Below are 19,592 nucleotides of genomic sequence, written 5' to 3' on the forward strand. Positions count from 1 at the left end.
GTTCCCCCTTGGGGGTGAACGAATGCGAAATCAGATATAATATAGTGGGGCGCGCCTAACCCCGTGCATCCTTGATACTAGGATTCAGAAATTATTCCGCGTTCAGTTTTTGAAAGACGGTTCTCAGTGGTGGAGCGTTGCTGGCGTAGTTGCTAGAATGGTAGGTAGTGCCCCGTCAAAACCACTTGGTAGAATGGTAAGCGCTGCACTTTTTCATTTCCACCAAATGCCGTTTATTCAGGATTAAGACACAATCTTAGAAAGCGGCGGATTACCGTCTCAGCATGAGCATTGAGCATGCACCGCGACGGTTGCGGCGGCGTGGAGCCCGTGCCGAGGACAAGTTGACATCGTTTCTGCGTTGACCTGGCGGAGCAACTTGAACCACACGAGAGGATTCGCCCCAGGGAGGTGGGTCACAAGGACGCAGTTGAGGCACTTGTGCTGAAACAGCGAATATCATTGGTATCGAGGGGCTTACAGGCAGACCAAGCCATACACCCGTCTCCTGTTTCTCGTGCGGTGTCCCTCTCCAAATATATGCCTTAGACATAGACGTATATACATAATGCATGCACTTGACTTGGAGGGTCTGCCGATACTCCCATCTGTGCTTGTCTGGACCTCGTACACATGCTTATGTATCTAAAACGTCCTCGAACAGGAAAACGCAGTGGCAGCCCAAAAGATCTACACTTTTCATATAAAGACTGCCACACCAAGCTGGTTCCGCGGATCGGTAAATGAAAAGATGTGGCGATCTACGCGGGGTACAATGGCCCAACACAGGCGCTGTGCTGAGCTCAGTTGCTCCCCATATCTTCTATGATTCTATGTACTCAGGCGATAGTGTATTATTTTAGTCATCCAACAGTGGCAGTCTGAAGAGCACCAAGTGCATTGAGCTTCTGGTACTTAGAGATCATACTAACGGCGAGAAGGGAAGTGTTTCAGAGAAAAGGGATCTTTAGCCATGGTGTTTGTAACCTGCCAGCGACGAGGGTTGACTGCTTTTTGAAAGGATGCAGGCAGTGTCATGTCCAGTCACTAGGGAATGCAGAAGAGGGGCGCAAATATGGCAGCATATTTACGATATGCGCATCTGGCTTGTCTTGCAAAAAGCTTTGCTGAGCTGGCGTACCTAAGCGCTTTGTTTCCAAACAATCACCAGAGAATACGCGGCTATTTTGACTAAGAACAGACACATCATGGTCAGCGAGTGTCTCCGTGTAGCAAACTCTGGTCAAGCTCCGCATGACGGTTCCGAGTGTGAGACTCGTCGCCCTACCGTTTTGAGATATACATGATCGACGGGAGCGGTTTTCGAAGCCTGGCGGGATGTCGGACACGGCTGAAACTAATGCAGACTGCCTCGAGATTGCCCCAAACATCACCGCGCATCCTCACCCCGCAGTTAAACTTCATGCCAAGAGAAACATCCGTCTCCTACGACGGTCTCTTTACCGCAGTGCCACCAAACTCATTCATGCAATACAAAAAGAGGACTGCACGTGCAGTCCAAAACGAAGGTGAAAAAGTCAGGACAACACGGCCATCCGTGGAAGTAGTAGTGTGCGTCTGATGAACTGAGCAAGCTTTCTCTGGGACTACGTGACGCGCACGGTGTTGCTACACACTTCTCGGTTGGAGTGGCGCTTCACAGCACCTAGCTTTGGCAAAAGAACTGTTTCCACCTTGGTTGCCTGTGCCGCATAAAACTGGACTCCTCTATTCAGTATGCTACGTAATCTAATGTCTCTGCTTATATTTGAGTCACACAGCTCTGCATCGTTACGGTGTCACCAGAAGAACGGCCGTATCACCCAGCTAGGAAACTGAAAACTAAACTGCTACCAGAATTAACCTGCGCACCGGAGCCAACCGAACCAGGAGAGAAATAAACCTGATGCATTCAGTCACCCGCACGTGGTCAAACACGCTTTTTTTCGGGTGATCAACGTGTGACGTATGAGTGTGACGTATGAGTGTGGCGGGGAGGGGGGGTTGGTCTGTGGTTTCAGGGCACCGCAAAGGGAAAAGCGTTTCCGAGTTTCGGCTTCTCTGTGATGCAAACGCAGCCGAAGCAAATTTGCTCCTTCGTGAAAACTCTTCACTCCTCTCCGCTCTTTTGTTGACACACCGAACTATTGTCTGAACCTGAGACCATGCAGTGAACGTCAAAACGCCAGAGACCATTACGACTTGCTTGCTTGTACGCTTTTGCTTGCTTCCTCGCGGCACAGAAAGCTTGGAAATGCAGCGGTTCCGACGTCGAGAAAGGAGCAGGAACAAGAGGATCGAGGCAAAAACAACCCAAACAGAAGACAGAAGCCGATGCCTGTTCTTCCTCAACTTCCATTGTCAAAATGGAAACATGAACCGGAATGAGGAAACTGTGCGAAAATAAATTTTGGGCACGGGAGAACGCCTTTCGGACATAGCAATCGACGCACACACCACGCGGAACCATACTGGTCACCGTTGTTACGGGCGAGGATCGCACCGGTAGAGCATACACTTTGTGGCGTAGTCATTGAAGAAGAGGAGGCAATGAGGAAGATATAGGTTAACTATAAAAGAGACAAAAGGAGGAAGCACACCAAGGACAGGCTGCGTAAAAGCATACTATATACGTACGTACATATATAGGAACACGAAGTAACACGGCCAAAAAAACTGAAAACGGTGTCGCTCTTCTCTCTTTTGGAGCATGTAGCAAGCATTTCTCTCCTTTCCCTCACGCCTCCCTCCGTTTGTGGGTCCATTTCTGTCTCTCTTGGAAAAAACGGATGACGCCAGCAGACGGGGAACCAGCCCACATTATACAGAATGAGGAATACGAAACGAACAGTGGGTTGCGAATAGTTGCAAGTCTGACGAGAACCGCTCACTGCCAAGGACTGCAGCACGACTGCATCTAGAAGAATTCCGCCACCTGCATGCACACAAACACACACCCGACACACACAGAAGGCAGAGCGCGTCTCGTCCGGGATCAATACAGAGAGATGGCCTGGAGTGTACATACACGAGTCTCGCGAGCACACTGCCGCCTGTGACACACTGCGCGGGGAGCCTTGTGAGGCCAGGAACGACTGCGTGAGGGACTTTTGCCGCCAATGCCTTCTGGGGGCGCGGCAGCGGGGCACAACTCACCTCCATGGGCATCTCCTCAATCTGCGTGTTGTAGTGCTTCTCGATCTCCTTCAGCTGCTCCACATCGCTCGACGTCACAAAGTTGATGGCAACACCCTTCCTACCGAAACGGCCAGATCGACCGATACGGTGGATGTAGTTTTCCTTCGTTGCAGGCAAGTCGTAGTTGATAACCAGCGACACCTGTTGCACGTCGATACCGCGAGCCAAAAGATCTGTGGTGATGAGGACACGCGTGGAACCCGATCGGAACTCGCGCATAATCATCTCGCGGCTCTTCTGGTCCATGTCACCATGCATGGACGACACGGTGAAGTCGCGTTCGGACATCTTGCTGGTGAGGAAATCGACCTTTCTGCGGGTGTTGCAGTAGATGATTGCCTGCAAACAGCGAACAAAACGAGAAGACGTGGAACAGGGTCTTTTCACAGCCAACCGTCCCCACACACGGCACAGAGTAGTAGTCTCGGAGAGACTGCGCACAACACAAGTCGCGTGCGAAAACCCCTCGCCAACGAAAACGAAACCCAATGGGGGGTGAAGGAAAGCAGCCCGACGCGGACACGATGGGGAAAGCGACCAGAGGCCTGGAGACCCGGAACGGCTTTAGCGCAAAACTCCCAGAGGGCTCTCTTCCACCTCGGATGTCAACTCGCTGTCCTCACCTGCGTGATCGTCAAGGTCTCGTACAGGTCACAGAGCGTCTCGAGTTTCCAGTCTTCCTTCTCGACCGCGACGTAGAACTGGCGAATACCTTCCAGCGTCAGTTCGTCGTTCTTCACGAGAATACGCTTCGGGTCTCGCATGAACTTTGTTGTCAGCTCCAGAATGTCCTGAGGCATCGTGGCACTGAAGAGGGCGACCTGTACATCAGGCGGGAGCTTCTTGAAGACGTCGTAGATCTGGGACTTGAATCCACGAGAAAGCATCTCGTCTGCCTCGTCCATAATGAAGAGCTTCATGTCGTCGACACGAAGGTGACGCTTCTCCATCATATCGTGGACACGCCCGGGGGTTCCGACCACCATGTGGACACCTGCCTTAAGCTTGGCAATGTCGTCGCGAACAACTGTTCCTCCGACGCATGCATGGCATCGAACTTGCAGGTAGTCACCCAAGGCCAACACGACCTGAGAACACGGCAAAAAAGTGACGCAGGGCGAATGTGGCTACGAAGATGGGGGAACGAGGACAAGGGACAGACGCACGCACGAGGCCCCCCGGATCTGTACGGACTGGAGCCGTGGGGAGTGCCCCAAAAACACAGGGGGGGAGAAGAAACGAACGGAACAGCAGCGGAGAAAATGTGAAGGGAATGCGGTACGTCAAGACACACAAACACACTTTCCGGTGATTCCTGTCCAGCAGAAACTGGTTACATTTCTATCCGGGCTACAAAACCGCAGAGATCACCGACCGTCGATTCGACGAAAACATTTGCACACTGTGAAAGAAGCCGCAGAAAAAGGCGTCACAAATGCAGTGAGACGGTGTACGTACACTACAAGAGGTAGCTACGGCAGTGGGATCGCAGCAGTGTTCCCTCACTTTTTCCCCCGTCCGGAGAAGGGCGCAGTGCTGCTCCGTTCCCGCCGGATTTGGCGACTTGGTCAGCCACGCAAACGGTCCTCACCTTCTGAATCTGCTGGGCCAATTCACGGGTCGGAGCCAGAATGAGAACCTGGCAGTTGTTGATGTTGTAGTCGATGAGCTGGAGAGCAGCGATTGCGAAAGTGGCGGTTTTCCCCGTCCCCGACTGAGCCTGGCCGATAGTGTCGTGCCTGTCAAGAATAGGCTTGATGCCCCGCTGCTGAATGGCCGAAGGTTTCTCGAAACCGTACGAGTAAATACCTCTGAGGAGGCTTTCGTTGAGCTTGAGAGCATCGAACGAGTCTACAACTTCGTCGTAGTTGGTTTCGATGACTTCGTCGTTGGCTGGAGCAGGCGCTGCGGCCGCTCCCCCTGCCTGTTGCCCCTGTTGTTGCTTATCTTCGTTGTTCTCCATTTTGAACCACGATGCTTTTCGGAATTGCCCCGAAACGACGGGAGAAATTCCTGTTTGTGAATGCAGGGCGTGTGTCTTAAACTCCACAACGCGCAAACAAACTCCCCCCAAACAAAGTGGAGAGAGATGGGTTGTGCAGGCGTGGGGAAAGAATGCGGGCGGCGGGAGAACGAAAAACGTTTCCACAACGGGCAGTACCGGGCGAGACAAGACTCGTGCTCGAAAACGCCAACCGAGGAAAAACACGAAAAACGTCAAACAACAGCCCCACGATGTGACACCATCCTTCGGAACCGTCGAGGAAATGATGAGTGGCAACGCAGAGACACGAGAAGGGCGAGAGCAGAGAGAAGGCGGAGGCACGCCGCGCGCGCGACGCCAGGCTAAAAACAACCCAGGATGCCATCCCCCCTTCCACTCTCTCTCCTCCGGTGCTCCCTCCCCCCTTCTCTGACCCGTGCTGCCTCTCCCCTCTCCTTCTTGACCCACGCGCGCGATGTTGTCACTCTCGGCCCCGTCCTCTCCCGCTTTCGGCGTATACATCGAGTGAACCAAAAGGCTGTGCGACGCCAAGTTCCCACCGAAGTTGCTCACCACCGCGGAGGTAGTCCCTTTCCGTTGCCTCCTTCCCCGCGGCCCTCACTCCACACAGGCAGAGTGAGAGAGAGCCGTCGCCCCGCAACAACTCCCCTCCACAACGTCTCTCCCCTCCGTTGCTTGCAGAGAGAACCGCCTCCACGATGCCGCAGGCAGCGCACCCTCTCTTTTTCTGCCGCGTAGCAAAGCGCTGCCGGGTGATTTCCCTGCAAATCCTTGGGTTACCCTCAGCCAATCGCACACTGGCTCCGGTCCAGGGGGGGGGGGGGGAGGGGGGCGAGATCATTTGCTGCTGAACAGAGCTCCGTTTTCTCCCGACGACGACAGGCAGATTCCCACGGAGGAAGACAGCGAAAAGGTGTGGGAGGGACCGTCCCGGGTTTTCGTTCTCGACCAGCCGTATTCCGAGAGCGGGGCACCAAGAAGGCCTGCAGACTAGACAAGTCGTACAATCGTACAAAAGGAAGACAGTTGACACAGGCGTACTCGCCGTGACCAAACGCGCGAGGGTATCTCCCCGCAAAACAGTCATTTTCTGTAGGAAAAATATGCGTGGCGAGACGCCTCGACTCCCGAGAGAACGGTTCACGCAGGTGACTGGTTCCTCGCTGGCAGTCAACAAATCACTTTCCACGACAAGCAGCCTCTAGGTCACTGGACGCCTGCCGGGCGTCTTTCTTTGTACCGGGGCACGTCTTTGAAAACAGAGTTCAGTCGTGGGAGAGGCGGTTCACTGTAACCGAGTCTTGAGCTTCTGCCACGAACTTCCATGGCACCCGTGCCGACGCGACCCATGACGCCGTGGTATATCGCACATGTCTCGATTGGTTACTGTCGAAAGGTCATCGACTCTCGTCTGGAAGCGTAGTACAGGCCGCCTCGCATCGAATCGCGAGATGTCCAGAGAAACAAGCTTCGGCAATTATCCAGCAAGCCGAAAATACCCGTGGGTGGTAACTCGTGGATAAGAGTTTTGGGCCCCGCAAAAGTCTAAACGTCTCGCGGGCAGAACACTAGCCGACAGCTGACCACCCGTATTCAGAAAAGCTTTGGAGTCGTTACTGACCTGCAAGCTACTACGTCGCACAACAAGAGTTCCAAACAACTGGGGAACAGACAAACGCGAAGGCTTCCAGATCGCGCGCAGTCTTCGTAAAGGACGGTCACGTAGACTTCTTCCGGATGACAATTCCCACGGTAGCTGACACATAGCCCACCCGGCCCCGAAAGTATCGGGATAACCTCACACTCCCGCGGGCACTCTGACTCGGTGTCGGCACACGGATACCTTTCACACTTGGCAGAAACAGCTTTGTTTCGCAATTCGTTTTGTGTCCGGGGATTGGCAATTCCCGATAGATGCCTCAACGACTCTCTTCGTTGCTGCGCAAGAACCCGTACCCACCTCAAAATACGGTGGCTAGAGGCACGTCGTGCAGGGTTAAACGGATCGTAGACAAAACATCTTTCAGCGCGAATGAATTGCTTTGCTGCAGGCGACAGAGCATCTTTCGTGGGGCACTCTGCTTGTCACAGGCGTGTCTACAGGACAAAGAGAGTGGTCACGTGAGTATCAAGGAATTTTCAATTGCAGTGTGTTCTTGGCAGAATCACAGGGGTCTATTCACGCCCGTCACAATCGCAAACAGCGGCGCGGAAAAGGAGAACGGAAGCCAAAGGGCCGCGAGGTTTACGGATGAGGCTGGCTCCTTGGTGCACAGGCAGAAAGGAGCTATCGAGAAAGAAGGTAACATCGTACCCAAAGAGGTTATGCTCGAATGTTGGGGAAACGATTGAAGCCATTTCCACTTTGCGGAGACAAGACGTAGTGAAAAAAAGGGCAAACACTCAACGGTGATAAACATACTGGCGAACACCGTACGAAGGTTCTCTGACATTTCTTGTCATCTCGGCAGGAATACGAATCTCAGTGGGTACAGAGAATTTCCCGCAATTCCTCGTATCCGTGGCACTCAACAGGAATCTGTAGCGTATCAGGAAATGAACTACTTTCCATCCTACGTAGTGACATTCTTGCAGTCACACTTGCAAAAACCAGCTTGTGTGTGTAGGCATGGCTTCGCGTCCATCCGAGGCTCTTCCTCACTGAAAGAAGTGCACATCCCCGGCGGTGTTCCAGACGAGTCGCCCCGACTTCACACGAGCTTCACTCGACGAGCTCCAGATCTGCTGCATCTCCTTTCTGAAGAGGCTGCAAATCACTAGAACCCTTCCAACTACGCTCGCTATGCTTCCGCATTCTTGCCGTTTCAATATTTGCACTCGGCCCTGCTGAAGGACTGGTTCTGCTGGAGAATGTGCCTGCAGTCTTGGCCGTGGACGCTACGCCACACAGCCCGAGCTCCTTCCTCCAACTGGAGGCAGAACAAAACCTAGTCTGCGAGCCCAGAAGTGCCGTCGTCTACACAAATCTGTGATTGGGTACCAAAATTGTTAGAACATCTGGGGAAGTGCAACCTTGCCCCAGTAACCACCATCTCTGGAACAAGAAGTCCCTTGAGTCTGTCTCCTCGGATACAGTTTGAAGATGGAATCTGTTAGCGAGGTCGATTCAGGGAGGTAGTTTCGTATCGAAGGAAAATAATTACGTGTAACCATTTGGACGCCCCTCAGTTGTGAAGAGCGCAGTGATGGCGTCAGACGCGTAGACGCCTCCCTGGCTCGGGCTGAAAGGATTCAGCGATGTGTTTGTTCCACTGTCCACCGCCACTGCGGAACACTACGGGCGCGACAGGTTTCCTGGATGCGTCCTCCCGGCGTTATCCCTGAGTTTGGATCGAGGTTTCCCACTCCTTTTCAACTCCCTGCACTTTCCTTTTCTCCCTTTGCCCCTTCCTAGACCACGAGAAACGGAGGAAAATAGTGGCGGCGATCCCACAGCCGTCAAGACTGACGTTCAGCCTGGGAGAGAGCGTCATAAAGCCGAGCAAGCTGAAAGGAAGCAAAGGACAAAAGCGGAAGGAAAAAATACGAACCGACAAATGAAGCAAAGCGGGAGAGACAGTCGGAAGGGGATATTGCGGGAGGCGCTACAGAAACCGCAGAAAGAGAAAAAGCACCCGCAAGACGCGCAATACAGAGAAACGCACCAGCGGAGGATTCTAAAAACAACTGCGGATGTGCAGCGGAGAATGCCATGACACCTTCCCTCCGGGGACTTCTCCACCGCGCCCGACACATGCTGCAGGCAACCCATGGGCTGAAAGCTGTCTCCTCCGTCCCCGTGTAGCGACTTTCTCTCTATCCGTTGTCTCCTTCTCTTGATACCTATGATAGCCCCTCTCTGCCCCGAGAAGACGGGGAACGTTTTCATGCATGCGTCCCTTCAAGTACTGCTCTCGCACGCGCCAGTCATACCTCGGCTTGTAGAGCATTCACGGTGGCATCCAGCAATGCGAGTTTCGCTTCATCACCTTTGTCTGTCTTCCGTTTGCCGCCTGAAGAAAGCGGGCCCGAAAAACTGGAGTTGGCCAAAGGCCGTTTGTCTTTCCTTCCGTCTGTATCTACGCTGAGGCTCGCCTCCTTGGAGGCGTGCGGTCCTGGCTGCGTCTGCTCCGAATTCAAGGGTTCCTTCTTCTTTGCCTTCTTCGAGAGATGGCTCTTTCGCCTTTCCGCAGCCTTCTTGCTCTTTTTCTCTTTCAGATGCCTCTCCGTTGCACGCAGTTCCTCTGCTTCCCGCCGCGTCGACTCGGGCTCCATTGACAAGGCCGGAGACACGGCGGATCGAGGAGACACATTCCCTTCTTGAGCGAGTGCTTGCGACCAGGAAGGACGACTCGAGTCGACTGCCTGCTGCTCGGGCTCCAAAATGCGCGACGCAACCGAGACAACAGAGACAGCAACGGCCGAAGAATGTCGAACTCCCCGCCCGCGTCCTCTGTCTGCGGCCAGAGGCTCACAAGCCTCGTCGACAGAAGCTGCCATTGGCGGCGCCTCAGACGTCGCTCTCGCTTCCCCACACGAGGCCGTCGCAGCAAGTGTCTCCTGGGTGGAGACAAAGGACGCAGGCGCCTTCGGCTCCAAAGGACGCGAGGGAGCGAAGAGAGAAGACTCCTCGGGAAGGCCAGGAGCGGACGCCGAAGCGCACGACGGGGCCTTGGCGGAAGGTGAAAAAGACATGGAGGAAGAGCTCGGGCTCGCAGAGGAAGGGGAGGAACAGGAAGGCGAGTCGGTGGCGGACAGGCGACAGGCAGAAGAGGCGGAAAGCGAACCCACAGGACCGGAAGAAGACCGAGGGCAGAGCGGAGACACCGCACTCTTCGTTGCGCCCGCCTGCCTCATCGACTCGACCAGCTGTCGAAGGAAGTGATTCTGTTCGCGAAGGTGTCGGACTCTCTGTTGCGCGGCTTTCATGCGTTTGAGCACGTCTCGCCTGCGACACGCCAAGTCCGCGAGTTGAACCTGCGCATCCACGCACACAGAGAGCGGCTCAGGGAACTGACCGGGACGCGAAGGAAGGAGAGAGACGGACAAGAAGACGTCTCAACTGTTTGCACGACGCACGAACGTGACGCGAGTGAATGCGTCGAAGAGCAAAACCAAGGAAAACGACGGAAAAAGAAAGAGTCGACAACGCTTGCAACTCGCAGTTTTTGCCGACAGAGCCGCGTCAGCTCCTGAGAAGCGCGCGCGTTTCCACCAACCGCTTTTTTCTCCTCTGCCCCCGCCGCTTTTCAAATTTTTCACCCTTGGTGCACTCCATTCAGACTTTCCTGCCCCGTGAGTATACCCATCGAGTGACGCTGAACCGATGTCGATTTTGTTACCTGCAAACTGACGCTCTGCTCGTTTAGGCTTTCTGTGGTGGCCGTCGCCATCTCAATCTCCCCGATGAACGCGTTCTCCTCGCTCCTGATTCGGAACTCGTAGATCTCGCGCTGATACGCGAGCTGGCTGGCGAGAACGCTGTTGAGTTGCTCTTGCCACGTCGCGTGATCCGCGGTGTCTCGAAGAAGCAAAACGTTCATGCCGCGAGTTCCCACGGCGGTTCCCTCCTCGCGGGACCGGTCTCTCGCGCTCCAGCTGTCAGCGCCCGCGCGCCCTGGGTTTGCGTGTCTTGTGGGCGCGTCGACTGCATGCTGCCGAGTGTCTTCCTCTTTTCCCGCTTCTTCACTTTGAGCGGAAGGCGAGGGAAGAGACGGCAGCGGCGGCGAAGCAGCGATAGGAAACAAAAAGAGAGAAGACGAGAGCAGAAGAGAAGGTGGGCCTCGGTCAGTGAAGGAAAGATACGGCACCGACGAGGCGTCGTCTCCTGCCGCTCCCTGGTCCACCCCCACGCTGTCCTCTCCCTGTGGAGAAGACAGCGACGGAACGATGAGGATTCCTTCCTCTCCGAAAAGGCCTCTCGGGAGACAGGTGAACGGATTATACGGTGGAAAACTCGGCCCGTCGGCCTCGGCTTCTGGGGTTCTCTCCGCGCTTCTCTCCACCTGCCCTTCATGTCGACTGGCCCCAGCACAGCCGCGAAGGAAACTGTCTCCGCTCGCGCCCTGTCTCCGCTCGACTCCCGAGAGCCCCTCTCTGTCTCCGCCCTTCGCGGCCTCGTCCGGCCTCCGCTCTTCCCGCCCTCCAGGTCCGCCTGGGAACGGCGGCGAACGCGCGCGGAAAGGACAGGGAAACAGAGACAAAGCGGAAGAAGACTGATCGGCTTCTGATGGACCGTCAGCCACCGCCTCGTGGAGAAAGTGAACGTCGTCGTCACCACAAAAGAGCTTCCGCAGCCCTCCTGGTTCCCTTTCTTCTCGCGACTCGACTCTGAAGAGCGGCGGGGGAGAAGTTCCTTCCCCACCTCCGAGGCTCGCCCGTCTGTCTTCCTCGCCTTCTCTGGTGTCCGGTTTCCGCCGCTCTTCCTGTCCTGGGTCCTCGCGGTCGAGGTCCCGCGCGAAGAGCGGAGACGAAAATGGCGCGAAGGCAGCCGATCCCCGTCGCGGGTCCGACTCTCTCTCCTGTTCTCGCTCCCTCTCCCGGTGCACACACGCGCCGACACGTTTCGAAGTCTCTGTCCCGCTTTTCCCTTCGCCCGACGGGTTGAGCAGATTGAAGCTGTCTCGTTTCCTCCAGGACAGGGGCGGCGGCGCGAGGGCGCGCAGATACCACGACCGCAGAGACGCAGGGGGATGCGACTGCGGCAGAGACTGGTAGGGGAGAGCACAGTAAGACGGATAGGGCGGGACGGACGCCTGCGGCGCGCCTGACTCCCTGGCTTCCGACGGAGGCCCCGCGCTTGCAAAGGAAGAGAACGGCGGAGACACTGACGGAGCGGAAAGCGGAGAGAGACGGGAGGAAGAGGCGGAGGGAAAGGCCGGAGCCGCGGGTCCACGGCGTGGAGATCGCGGCACCACATTGGCGCCTGGAGGGGCCGAATAGTGAGGAACTGCGAGAAAGGAAGAATGAGACGACGGCTGCGAAGAAAGAGGAAGCGGGGAAGGAAGACCTGACGGGAAAGGCGCCGAAAGAGAAGAAGTCGGGACAGAAGAAGGGACAGGAGAAGGAACAGGAGAAGGGAAAGGAGAAGAAGAGAAAGGAAGCGAGAGTGACTCGGAAGCATCATCCAGAGACGTGCAAGGGAGAGGCAAGGCAGAGCAGACAGAAGAGAGAGATGCATCAGGAGGGCTAGCCAAGGGAAGCTGCGACTCTTTGCCGAGATCGACAGGAGAAAGGCACACGTAGCTGGACGAGGAGAAGAACGCGTCAGGTCGCCAGTGCGGCGGGCGTGAGGTGGCGGGGGTCAGATTCGCCCCCGCGGAGACAGGAAAAGAATCGAGGGAAGACCCGTGTCGATCTGCAGGAGCGACGAAGGCGGGACACTGGGGTGCATAGAGAGAAGGCAGAGGAACGCACGGCGGCTGCGCAGGAGACACTGCACTTCGGTCGGGCGCAGACGCAGGCTCCGACGAAGGCCGATCCGGCCACGAAGGCAGAAGAGCCTCCGTCGAAGAGGATCTGACGAAAGCAGCAGAGACACCCGACGCTGGGAGGCGACAGAGGGCCTGGTTGGCCTCCACAGGCTGCTGCCGCAAGAGAGAGGGCGAAGCAGTGGGGGAGTAAGGGGAAGAGATCGACGCCGTTTTCCGTTCCTCGCCGGACAAAGACGACTGCGGAGTTGAACACGCAGAGCAGAAGGAGTAGACGGAGACGCAGTCTTCTCGGCCCCCCCTGGGCTGCGAGACACCGTACCGCCTCGCTCCTCGCTGGCTCGCCCCGTCTCCCGTTCGCGCTTCGTCTCTGCTCGCCTGCGTCCAAGAAAGAAACGCTAGGGGGTTCTCGCTGTCTCTTGGAGGTTGAGGAAGATAAGCAAACAACGGCGAAGGCCACACATCAGCGTCCATGGCACTGCCTTCACGCGCGTTTCCGGGTACCCACTCCCCCCGGGAGTCACTGGGGCTATGATACCTGTTGCATGGCCCCTCCCACGCAGATCGTCTTCCCGTCGCGTCCTCCGAGACTCTTCCGGTCTCTTCCCCCAGCCTAGCCGCGACTGGAGAGAGCTTGTCCTCTCCGCGTCCGCCTGTCTCTTGCCCCGTCTTCACGGAGAATTCGAGCGCCGCCTCGCCTCGCTCGCCGCTCGCACAAATGCTTCGGCCTGCTGCGGCCTCCCCTGCGGAGTGCGAGACCTCGGGCTGCATGCGCACCGCGCGCGCCTCGGAAGGCAGGAAATCCGCGCCGCGTGCAGCAGAGGGGACAAGAGACCCGCCTGGCGTCTCGGACCGGAAAGCGCGAGGCGGAACGAACCGGTCAGAAAAAGAGGGTGACGAGAGAGGGAAACTCAAGGAATCGCGCTCGGTGGGGAGGCCGAGATCCGCGGCCTTCCCCCTGGAGATGCCTGGAAGAACTCGCGCCTCTCCGGCCGAAAGCGGCGACAGCGCAGACGAAAAAGCGGAACTGGGCTGTCTCTGGAGTCGGTGGAGATCCGAGTTGGAGCCTCCTGTCTGCTCTCGGCGATTGTCGCCACTGACCGTGTCCTGGACCTGACAGGGTTGAACCTCCTGTCCCTCGCCTGTCTCTCTCGTCTGCGTCTCTCGTGCCGTCGCCTCTTCCCGCGCGGCGCCCGCAGAGCGGAGAGAAGCAGAGACAGCCGAGAAGGAAGAGGCGGAACAGAGAGGAGAACCGGGATAAGGAAGAGGCGAGAGACTTGGGAGAGAAGGATTTGGCAGAGCAGTATGTCGAGGGTCTGGGACGGGAAACATTGCAGGGTAGGGCGCGTCTCTCTTCCCTGCACTCGGCAACGTGACGCCGGCGCTGATGCGTCGTGGTCGGGTGAGGTTGAAGAGAAGCGAGCGAGGCGAAGCGAAGGGAGAGAGAGGATAATGGGGAAAGCGAGGCAGCGCAGGTGCACGCGAGAAGAGAGGAAAGCGCGACTCCGAGGCAGACAGGGTGTACGGACACGCGGGACTGGTAGGGTCGTTCTCCGGAGACGCCTCAGGCGTGGAGACATGCGCCGCAGGACGAGGTGCGAGCACCAAAGAAGGCAGAGAAGAAGACGCAAGAGGAAGAAGCAGACGATGGACAAACACATCTCCCCTGTAGTCCCAGATGCGCCCAGAAGGCAAGTGGAGACAAAACCGATGACGCGTAGCCGCGCTGTGAGCCTTCGCATGGCCAAGGCGATACCGACCACAGCCTGCAAAGCATGCACAGAGGAGCAAGGAAACCCGCATCGAGAGAAACCGAGTGAACGGGGAGAGAAAAAGCGAGGGAAACACGCAGAGGGAGACAACGAAACCGCCAAAAACATACACGCACATACGCACATACTCAAATACATACCCGGACACACACATTCGTATGATATACTCTGGTGAGAGAAGATGGCAGATCGAGCGGAAGAAGAACCGAAGACAGGTAGTGCGGCTCGGCCGAGCAAAAAGAGACACCCGGCTACGCGCGTGCGCGCACCAAGCACATTCTTGTGCAGACCAGGGACAAAAGCGGAGCTCCGTGTGTTCCGACCCCACGCTTTGTCTTTGGGCGACGCTCTACATGTGGGGCGAAAGCTGTTTACTTGGCGCCTTCCACAGAGGTCTCACCGCAGTGGCCGCAAATCAGGCACAGCCACAAGTCGTTTTCTTCCGGGCAGCGGCCGCAGCGAAAGAGTCCTGCGTCTCGCTCCTGCGGGTCTTCTTCCTGCGCTCGCCCCTCCGCCTGTTTCTTCTGCTCCTGTCGGATCATCGCCAGCGCCGCCTCGAAGTGTGCGAGAAGAAGCGCGAAGCAGACGCGGCACGTGGCGATTGCAGCTGTCTCCGCGGCGGCGAGAGGACGAAAGCGAGACGAGACGGTCTCCACTTCCTCTGCGACTCCCGCGACGGGCACAGGCCAAGGCCGAGCACACCCCACCGGTGATCTGCCTCGCCGCTGTCCCGGCCCGTCCGGCTGTTTCCGCCCCGCCTCGCCGCCAGCCGCTCCCTCGCCGTCTCTGGGTTGCTCCCCGCGACGGCGCGCCTCGTTCGGCGACGCCTGCATGCGCCTCCGATACGTCTCGACAGCCGCGAGAGAGACACGAGTGTCCGCGACCTTCCAGCCTGCCGGCCGAGTGAAGATTCCCGTCGCGGTTTCGTCGACGCGCTCGAGGCACACAGGACACGCTGGAATTTCCCACGCCGGCCACGGCGCCGGAGCAGCTTCGGAGAGAGGGGGCGAAGGACAAGCGGGCACGAGACCTGGCCCAACAGACAGAGAAGCGGCGCTGGGCGTCCGTGGGGCGTCTTCCTGCCCAGGAGTGCGCCTCCCTTCGTTCTGTCTCTCTTGCGTTTCTGCCGAGCTCCCAAACGCCTCTAGCGCTCGCCACGCAATTCGGTCGCCGCCGGTGTCCGGGCTTTCTCCGACGCCTTCAAGTGGAGCCTGGTCCTTCCCTCGCGCAGCCTCCGGGGGGAGGACGCACCGATAGCGGAGAGACGTGAGGGGGAGAACGTAGCACGCGGCTGAACTCCAAACGGAGCGCGCGGCCTCTCGGCGACCTTCAACCTCTCCTGTCCCGAGAGGAGACGGAGAGGAACGGCAGACATCCAGACACATGCCAGCAGAAAGCCGAGGCGACAGCTGCCTAGCCTCGCTTCCGTGTCGACAGTCGCAACCGACTTCCGTTCCACGAAGGGCGGCACTTTCTCTCTGATTCGACGCAGCTCCAGCCTCTCGACTCACTCCCCGCACTTCTCTCTCTTTTCTCGCTTCTCTGTCTTGTCTGTTTTGTCTTCTTTTTCGCTCTTCGCTGGCGACTGCGCGGGCGCTGAGCACCTCCTGCACGCCTCCACGAGCGGGAACGGCCGGCGCTGCGGGGACAGTGGAAGAGACATCCCGCGGCGCCGAGGCCCAGACAGACGGCGCCGGCGCCGAGGGCGAGGCCGAGGCGAGAGGGGCGTGAGGGAAGGAGAGGCCGTGAAACGCACTGGAAAAACGTGCAGCATCGCGCGCGCGTTTGAAGACGAGGACGGCGCTGTAGAAGCCCACGAGATGGCCTCTGCAGGGGGCCGAACCTCGCGTGTCTGCCGACCCACGACTCGCCTTGGGAGAAGCGTGACGCCTTCGGAGCCCTGCCTCCGGCGCCTCTGAGACAAAGTTCGTGGTCTCGCCCACGCACTGCTTCGGAGTCGCCTTGCCTTTCCCTTTAACCCGCTCCTTGGCCGTTGCTTCATCTTCGTCACTCGCGGCCGCTTCCTCCTCTCCGTCTCCCGCTCTGTGCCACTCGCTGCTCGCACTCCGCTCACCCTGTCTCCTCTGCGCCTCCGGTCCCACCATGCGCGTCACGCAGAACCAGCGCCTCAACGCTCGCTGCCCGCTCTCGCTCCTGCGCTCTGTCTCGAGCGGGTTCGCGTCCGTCTCGGCGGCCGCGCATTCGGTCGCTTCCTCTCGCTCCTGCCTCCCTTCTGCTCGGTCTGCCTCGGCGCGAGAGTCGAGGTGGCACCCGGCGTCCACGAATCCGCGAAGGAGATAGAACCCGCTGGTGCAGCCTCCGGCTTCGCTTCTCTCTCCCTCCTCTTCTTTCTCCACCTCCCCGTCTTTCTCGCGTCCCCCGTCGCGCGTTCTAGACGGCCCGGGAGAGAACGAGGATGGCGGCGGCGCAGCCGGCGAAGCGACAAAGCCAGCCGCAGCCGAGCAACAGCGGCCGCGAGAGGGAGAGCCGGAAGCCGGTGGAAAGAGCGAGGGCGAGAAGATGTGAACGCTAGCGATGGACGGGGAGTAAGAGTCGAGCGCTCCGAAGAAAGCTGGCAGAGAAAACGTCCACGGAGCGCCCAGGACGTAAACAACAGAAGAAGCGAAAGTGGAGGAGGAGGAAGCGGACGAAGAGAAAGCGGAAGGGCGGGGCTGGCCAGCGTCTGCAGTTTCGGCGGCGACGAAACACGGAGGCAGGTGCCGAGCACCGCCTTCTCCGGACTCCGCTTCGCGCGACGCCCCGCCGGTGACGGGAGACGCGGGCGAGGACGCGCAGGAGGAGATCGAGGAGGCCGAGCTCGGGTAGGGCCCTTCCTCCGCCCGCTCCTGTCCGTCGATGGAAGGTGGTCGCGACAGGAGGCTCGAGAGCGAAGTGGAAGAGTGAGAAGACGCGCCAGACGCCGCATGCAGGGCTCTGGACTGGAGGAGATGGGGAGTTGCGTCGAAGCTGAGGAAAACGGGGAACGGAGGAGGCTTTGGAACGCGGAGGAACGGCGGGAGACAAAACGCGTCAGCAACTGCAGACGCACACGCTCGGCTTGAATTTGCGGCCTTTCCAGCTCCTTCCAACTTCGCACCGGTCGCGCCCCGTTCGCCCACCGGTCTCCGCTCGCTGGGAGACTCCTCGGGAAAAGAGAGACAACAGAGGGGAAGATCGCCAGGCGCCTCGGAAAGTGACGCTTCCCCGAGGCACGGCGCGGGCTGAGCCGGCAAATCGACTACCAGGTGAAAGCGCATGGCGGCGGCAGAGAGAGAGAGAAAGCGCAAGCGAAGACAGCGTGGAAGGCGAGGGCAGCGAGCACCAGAAACGCTCCCGTTACATTGCGCCTCTTCTCTCTGCGTCGTCGACCTCGCGCTGGTGTCCTGGACTTGACGTCGCCGCACTTCCGCGGTTTCCCTTCGGCCGACACAGCCCAGCAGGAGGCGGCGCTCAGCCAGCGCGCTCGGCAGAAGCGAAGAAGAAACGACCAGACAGCTAGGTCCCGACCGTCTTCTTCTCTCGCCGCGACCCTGGCGAGGGGAAGCGGTGCGCCCCGGGAGCGGATTTAGATTCGCTGAGAAAACGCGCGTCGAGGCTCCTGTCTTCCTCGCTCGGAAAACTCAAGCGCGCACGGCGCGCCAGGTACCAGTCCTTCGCCCCGCCACGTTCCCGTCCCCTCTCCGGCGGAGAGGACTGGGCATCTGTGTGCTGAGGCGTCTCGTCTCATGCTTTTTTGCGGACGCGCGCGGCGCAACGGCATAGTCAGAGAGGCGGAGCGTTTTTTGAAGAGGAAAGGGACTGAGTCAGCGGCCCGTGGAGAGGAGAGACCGCGGCGAGATGCGTGCTGCGGGAGGCGCCAGGCAGCAGGGCGTGCGGGGAGAAGCCGCGAAGAGCCTGAGGCTTCCTGGAGCGGCAGGCGAGAACCGGAGCCCAGGATCGCTCAGAAGCGGTGGCAGGCGAGACGTGAACGGAAGGCGGAGGAACGCCGACGGCACAGGAGGCAAACGGATGGGGCAGACACGGGACGAAAGAGTCCCAAGGAAAACGCGGCGCAGGCAACTCGAGGGGGACAAAAAGTGGAGCTCCGCCAGGTTTCCTCGGGAAGATTCTTTTCGCAGTGTGTCCACGAGATGCTGGCGGGTCCGGGGGGTGTGGCCGCGGACTGTTGAAAATCCAGAGACGGAAAGGACGCGCCGACTGACCCGGGAAAGAAAGGCAAGCAAAAAAAACGAGTAAAGTACCACGAGGCGAGGGCCATCGCAGCACGGCTTTTCGTCTGCGGAACCCGCTGGCTGGGTCCCCGCTGCTTCCCTTTCCGTGCCGGGAGAAGAACAGGCATTCGCTGTTCCGTTCCCTCTGACCGCCAGCGCCTGCCGGTACCACGGCAAGCTTTGAGAAGCGTTGCAGTTCGCGAGTCTTCCTGTCTTCTCCGATTCCCTTTGCAGGGGAAAGCTGCCTCGCGGCTCCCAGCCTTTTCTCTCTCGCGACTGTGCAAGACCGAAAAGCTAGAGTCGCCGCGTGTGTCGCCTCTAGAGTCTCGCCGCGCTTACCCGTGAGAGAAGGCGCGAGTGAAAACGCGCCCTGCATGCGTGTCCTCAGCAGCCTGCCGTGGTGCTCCACAGACTTTCGGGAGATTCCGTTTTTGGCGCGGTGGAAAGCACGAGAAGGCACAGCAGGCTCGCGTCGTTTCGGAAGCGCCCAAGAAAAAGCGGGAGGAAAGCAGCGGGAGTTTCACTACACTTCTGACTTCCGCCGCGGGCTGCCGCCTCGCCTGCTGCTCCACCAGCTGCCTGTCTTTCGTCGTGCCCGGCGCGGTGTACAGACAGCACAGAGAAGCCGCGCGGAAACAGCGCACAACGCCGAGGCGAGAAAACACACAAAACAACCAGGAAAAGGCAAGTGCAAGTGACCGTCTTCGTCCTCGTTCCTGGCCGTGTTCTCCTTTGTCTTGTTCGAGCAGGGTGGAGGGAAAGTGACGCATGCGCTCGCCTTTATGGGCAGACTCGAGCAAGAAACCGGGCGCCTTTCTCGCCAGTTCTTTCCCGCGTCCGCTGATGCGTTCTCTTTGCGTGTACATGGAAACAAGGAGATGGAGGCGGAAGGGACTGAGCGAAAGAAACACGGAAAAGCACCGCTGCCTCCCGTGAAGGAGGTTCCTCGACAGAGTCGCCCTTGACGATTGTCGCC

The 19,592-nt window shown here is 58.4% G+C and overlaps 2 protein-coding genes across 2 annotated transcripts; both read right to left on the minus strand.

Annotated features, from left to right (window-relative positions):
- Nucleotides 1-2,917: 2,917 nt before the first annotated feature.
- On the minus strand, nucleotides 2,918-5,161 carry NCLIV_066310 (DEAD-box ATP-dependent RNA helicase 34, related; the record flags this gene model as incomplete). The annotated part of the gene is made up of 4 exons (XM_003886182.1): nucleotides 2,918-2,935; nucleotides 3,157-3,537; nucleotides 3,822-4,286; nucleotides 4,790-5,161. The coding sequence occupies 4 exons, from the start codon at nucleotides 5,159-5,161 to the stop codon at nucleotides 2,918-2,920; spliced, it is 1,236 nt and encodes a 411-aa protein (XP_003886231.1).
- Nucleotides 5,162-8,662: 3,501 nt separating this feature from the next.
- NCLIV_066320 (Zn-finger in ubiquitin-hydrolases and other protein, related) lies at nucleotides 8,663-17,662 on the minus strand (the record flags this gene model as incomplete). The annotated part of the gene is made up of 4 exons (XM_003886183.1): nucleotides 8,663-8,710; nucleotides 9,137-10,180; nucleotides 10,546-14,399; nucleotides 14,806-17,662. 4 exons carry the CDS (start codon nucleotides 17,660-17,662, stop codon nucleotides 8,663-8,665), a joined length of 7,803 nt encoding a protein of 2,600 aa, XP_003886232.1.
- Between the last annotated feature and the right edge of the window lie 1,930 nt (nucleotides 17,663-19,592).

Source organism: Neospora caninum, chromosome XII (assembly GCF_000208865.1).
Source record: "Neospora caninum Liverpool complete genome, chromosome XII".
Taxonomy (NCBI): Eukaryota; Apicomplexa; class Conoidasida; order Eucoccidiorida; family Sarcocystidae; genus Neospora; species Neospora caninum.